This window comes from Thalassophryne amazonica, chromosome 18 (genome assembly GCF_902500255.1).
Source record: "Thalassophryne amazonica chromosome 18, fThaAma1.1, whole genome shotgun sequence".
NCBI lineage: Eukaryota > Metazoa > Chordata > Actinopteri > Batrachoidiformes > Batrachoididae > Thalassophryne > Thalassophryne amazonica.
Window position 1 is genome coordinate 51,006,906 of NC_047120.1, and position 6,000 is coordinate 51,012,905.

Here is a 6,000-nt window from a genome sequence, read left to right on the forward strand (position 1 = left end):
CAAAATTCAAATGATCAATCATCATGACCTACATTTGGTAGCAATGTCATAGATCATGTGGGAGATTCCCCTGAGCTGCATGAGGATGCTGAGAAGGACACAGTGACTGCAAATCGAAGTAAAAAAAGGCAGCATGACGCCAGATGGCTGCTCACTCAAACAAAATAAACCAAGATGGTGGAGAACCACTACCAAACAGCTTATTTCTGCATAAATGTAATATGTTTCTAATATTTTGCAAAGGTTAGCAAGAAATAAACACTTCTAAATCTAAAAACACAGTTTTTGTAACCAGATAACACTTCTGAAGTAATTTACAAGACATCTTACAGATGTTAGCATGCATGCCTCGGGAACACGCATCACACAAGTGGGTCAGATTACAGGTCATCTCAAAACCTTGCACATGCATACACAATTCCTCCTGCAGTTTGTCAGCATGATGGTGTTAGAAGGAAACTGTCATCATATAAACTGGATATTCACCCTCACCAGACAAAAGACAAAAGCTTTTGTATGGTTATCCATGTAATAAACACTGTATATAACTGATTTTGTATAACGGATTTTCACTCACATTGGACAAAATGTCCTGTCCAATCGCAATGCCTTTTCATGAAAAAAAGAGTGACTTGTCCAAATGTAATCCTTTTAATGCACATAATGTCCGGCGTTTATTTAAGGCAGGTGTTTTTTTTTTTAGACAAAGTTTTAACCTGGTCATTAAATGAGTCAGGTCCCAATTCAGGATTCTACGTAGATCATGTGGTACCTCCTGACCGTAACTAATCAGTTACATAAATATATTTTGTCCGTTTCATACATATGACGACTTTTGCCCGTTTTATACATATAAGGGATTTTGTCCATTTTATACATATAATTGATTTTGTCCATTTTATACATATAATGGACTTGGATTACAATAGACAAAATTCACTGGTTCACCTGAGTCCATTATATGCAAGTTTTACTGTATATGTTGTCAGTTCTGCAAAATTTGAAAGGCCGTACATGTTTAAGAGTAATGAATTTCTCCTTGGTAAAGAAACTTTTATGTGAGTCATTCTGGAGCATTTACCATTCATCATTTTTGTTATTAATATTATTATGCTAATGTTATTTCTTTATTTAAATGCATTAAAGGAGACTGCAGTTTTAGGGCCATAGTTCTGGGACCCTAATCTTTGCGCCACAGCGCCTCCTAGCGATTTGAATTAAAACAGGCGCAAAAAATTGTACTTTGTTATGCGTCGTAGTTTTAAAGATTTCTTTACAGTTTAAAAGTTTACTGCAGCCAAATATTGTGCTGCTTATTGCACGCTTCGGCACGTTAACGTTAACTTGACTGTTCAGGTCAAGAAAAAAGAACTGTTTTTAAGGTTTTAATCATAATTTCTGTTACTTTTCAGTAGTTACGTTGTCGTCCCGCTTCATCCTGAAACAGAGATCATTGGCCGTGGTAGTCGGTAGATGGCGCTGTGGCTTGGCTCTTAGTATGCGGTCCTGAAACTGCAGCCTCACCCCCGACCAGAAGGTGGCGGTAATATACCCATAAACAGGAAGTGAATGTTTCCTCACCATTGATGGCGTTCGCGACAGGGTTGTTGGCTGTGTTTTGCGTCTTTTGTTTTCTTTCTCTCTCTTTTTTGAATGAAAGCTATAAGTCATATATATATATAGCTAAAAGACATTTTGTGTTTTGCAGCGTTAGGAGCGTGTCCAGGCTGAGGACATGGCGGGATCAGCCGTTCTCGGGACTTTACGGACTCTGGTTCCGATCGACTCCGTCCTGTCGCGTTGGAACAGCGCCCCCATCAGGAGGCTTCAGCTGTGCTCCGCCTTATATGCAGGTCACAATAAGTGGTCAAAGGTCAAGCACATTAAGGGCCCCAAAGATGAGGAGCGCTCCAAGAAGTTTTGCAAACTTTCTATGCTTATAAGGTTAGCTGTGAGAGGTGAGGACAGACTGTGACCCGAGTCGTTTAATTACTGTTTAATTATGAATCTTAAAATCTGCTGTCGCCCACAGAGGGTGGACCCAACCCAAGTTTGAATGCAAACTTAGCCCACATACTGGAGCAATGCCGAAGCCACAGCATGCCGAAAGCGTCGGTAGAAACTGCGATCAAAAATGCGGTGAGTGAGTGCATTCATGTTTAGATGTTGACAGGGTTGTTGTTTTGGCGCTTGCTGTAGGTCTGGACTTGGACCTGGACATATCCCATACTACCTACTATTGTTGTGTATGTGTTGCACAGTTTTTGAATGGGGACATAGTCCCTGAATCTGACCACCTTCCCTGGAAGGTCTCTGCATGCTTCTGTTGCCAGAACGAGTCTAAACGTGTCTCGGATGCCTTGCAACCATACAAATTATTTAGTCTTTAGTGATTTAAGATTAGAATAAGGGTGGAGATTTAATCTTTGTGAAATACAAAGAGAGAGAGATTGGAAATTTGAACAAGACTTCCCTTTCCAGACCATGGCTTTGCACACTTCGGGGAGTATTGCAGTTCTGATATGGTCCAGAGCAGTTCTGAGTCGCAAATTGGTCAGAACTTAGATGCACATTCCTGAGCCATCTGGGTGCACAAGGTGGTAGCACAGCACCCGGTGTCTTCTTAGTCACATAGGCTCTAGAACAATGTTCATAATTGGTGTTTCAGAACATTTGCAAGGAGTGCCTCAAGTATATGGGTATATGGTATGGGGATGTGATGGTCTAGTGGTTAAGGCATTGTGCTTGAGACCAGAAGAACCTTGGTTCAAATCCCAGCCTGACTGGGCAAGGTCTTTAATCCCCTATTCCTCCCAGTGTGTAGAGCGCCTTGTATGGCAGCACCCTCACATCGGGGTGAATGGACAAAATAATGCTGTCTGAAGTCTGTCAGTTAAAATTATCAACCAGCATTTATCCTGTATAACATAAGAAAAAGTGATAAAGGGTGTTCCCGATAACATGGAGGTAAACATCCTTGAACTCTTTGTATGCAGTGTGAGCATGTGTCATTCTGTGTCACATTCATTTTAAACTTTTTTGTTGTTGCTTGGTGGGCCTGCTGTGGTTTCCCCCCCAAAAAAACAGAAGCATGCTGGGACGTTCAGTTACTGTCATTGCTCCAGTAATTCTCTGCAGCAGCGATGCGATTCATCATATGCCATGCGTGTCAAATTTTCTCTCGTGTCAGTGCTTGGAATATTAATGCAAATATTAACACATTCATCTAACCAAACTCATAATAGTGATTTAAAAGAGAGAAAAATGACTTAATCCTTGTGTTAAGAAGCTGAAGAGTAGCAGTAATTGTCATGTTGTAAATAATTCTTAATCAAAACAGTTGTGTTGTTGTTTTACGGTGATGTGACAGAACGTTCCTTCTCTTCTCACTCTTCAGGAAAAGGCTAAATTACCGACCCACCATTTGTATGAAGCTCGGGGGCCCGGTGGGTGTTCGTTGCTGATCGAGGTCCTGACTGAAAACAACCCTGTCACCCAGAGCGAAATCAAACGCCTGCTTCTCAGAAATGGGTTAGAAACAAGTAATCGTATCCTGCATTGGTAGTTTATGGAACATAAACACAACAGAGTGAGACTACGCGAGGGCAGCCGATACTAATGCTGCGTTTACACATAACGACGAAAAGTCACAAATGCCACGAAGTACACATTCTTGGCTGCTGATCACGAATGTGATGATTTGAGGCAGAGGCGTCAGGTGTCCTCAGGAACTGCTGCAACTTGTTACCATGCGTTACGATTAATGGCACGTGTTGCTGGCATATTATCTAGAACCATTACACATGGTCAAGAATAATGTTCCGTGCTACTGTGCGTAACAGCTCATTGTTATGTTCTGTCACATTGTGAATGGGGCGAATTGTCTCCACACACACACACACCCATATTCATCCATCAGCTGCTGAACAGTTCAGATCGCTCCAGTTTGCTCCTCAAAATCCACAGCAGAAGAACTTTGTGGTTGCATGCTTAGTTGGGCTCTGTGCCATGGAGTATTGGAACGAGACTTTTAGCCGGCTTGGCATCACTGTCCTTCAGCATACTGCAGCAATGAAACAGAATGCAGTGCAGCAGGGTTTAATTGTGTGTCACAGAAGAATGCTGTCACGCTCTATTAAGGATCACCAATAATCAAGACGGATCAACACGCTCAGTTGTGACTTCTACGACATGAGGCGAAATGACAGTGGCGCGTGACATTCATGGAAGATTTTTTGACAGCCAAAACCATGTTCCAAGAATATCACTCATCAATGCGTACTATTAAGAAACCTATTCAGATGCGTTAAGTCACATTAAGAATGTCAGGAATGTGCCAAGAATGACGCAAATATGACATTTGTAACGCATCCTGCCTATGTGTAAACGCAGCATTAGTGATTAAAGCTCAGTGAGCTTTTTCAAATTTGACAGTTGCACAGACATAAATGTTTACTATTAAATATATGATTAGGGCAGACTTTCTCACTGCACACAGCTATTAGCTGTTTCATACCAATAGATTAGTCACCTGCATGTCGTAGCATTCTTCTTTGCTGATGTCCCACGGAGGAGTAATTCTTTGTTTGTTCACAGAGCCTTGTTTTCAGACGGCGTCCGCCATAACTTCACCAAGAGGGCCTTGGTTTTGGTGCAGGGTCAGGACATCACGGCTGAGCGTGCCTTGGACTTGGCCATTGAAGCAGGAGCCGAGGATGTCCAGGAGACTCAGGATGAGGAGGAACAGCGCCTACTGCAGGTTAGATAGGACGACATAAGGAAATTAAGAAAAAGGCGTAAATTAAACACAGCGGAACATAAATATGTCTCCGTGGAATTCACCATTCGTGTGGTTTAACACACGAATGGTGAATTCACCAAATACTATATTGCTGCTGCCAGAAAGTTCATTTTAGATAATTCACTTGTTAACTTATTAACGCCTGTCCTTAACTCAAATATTTATAAGGGAGACCAGCACAAAATCAGTCAAGTCCATAAATATTTGGACAGCGACAATTTTTGAAATTTTGCTTCTTATGCCACCACAAAAGAGTTGAAATGAAACACTCAAGATGTTCTCATAATGTAGCCTTTCAGCTTTAATTCAAGGGGTTTAACAAAAATGAGGAATTCAAGCCATTTTTGTACACCGTCCCTCCATCGTCAGAGGCCATAAGTAATTGGACAAACTAAATATAATCATTACTGCTAATACAAATCAACACTTTTACAGCCAGACAAGACAGGTTGGGTAGACGAACATTTCCAATCACTGAATACATCTTTTGACTTTATTTATATCAATCATTGAGAAATATAAGCAGTATGATACTGTATGATAAATCTATCTGGAGGATATGATTCTGACAAAGTAAGTGAATATGTAAGGAGATGGGTGAGGGAAGCCATCAAGACACCTTTTACAGCTCTAAACATGTTACTGGCTTCTGTGGCTGTGATTGTAGAAATGAGAGAGGGTGCAAATTTTGTTTGTTGCGTCATCAGTTAGCTTGATAGAGGAGTGGCATAGAGAAGGGTTTTCTTGAACAGTTGTGGACGGTTCACGCAGTATTTTTCTTGAGCCCTTTGAGTTAACGGTTGCATCTGTTTCTGTCTCCTTTCAGTTTATTTGCCAGGCGACAGACGTGTACCGGGTCCGGAACTCCCTGGCAGAGCTGGGAATGCAAATTAACTTTGCCGGAGTGGAGTTCACGCCCCGCACCTACACATTTTTGGACGACACCCAGCTGGAAGCCTGCGCAACACTAATTGAGACGATCAGTAACCGTCCAGATGTGATCCGAGTGTGGGACAACATTCAAGTTGAGAGCTGAGGAAACCTGCTTTCTGGACATTTACAGAGAAAATGATTTGCCAACCGATTGCTGGGTGCTGGTCCTGCTGTCTGTTAGTGTGCATCATGGCAACACAAAAATTATATTTCCAGTGTATAAATATGAGCGTATCTACACATTAAAAGCCAAGTGGCCTCTGTGG

The 6,000-nt window shown here is 41.7% G+C and overlaps 1 protein-coding gene across 1 annotated transcript; it reads left to right on the plus strand.

The window, feature by feature from the left end:
- The first annotated feature begins 1,551 nt into the window (after positions 1 to 1,551).
- Positions 1,552 to 6,000, plus strand: LOC117531161 (translational activator of cytochrome c oxidase 1). The gene is made up of 6 exons (XM_034194203.1): positions 1,552 to 1,608; positions 1,706 to 1,958; positions 2,033 to 2,139; positions 3,398 to 3,531; positions 4,597 to 4,759; positions 5,628 to 6,000. The coding sequence occupies exons 2-6, from the start codon at positions 1,736 to 1,738 to the stop codon at positions 5,835 to 5,837; spliced, it is 837 nt and encodes a 278-aa protein (XP_034050094.1). The 5' UTR covers positions 1,552 to 1,608; positions 1,706 to 1,735; the 3' UTR covers positions 5,838 to 6,000.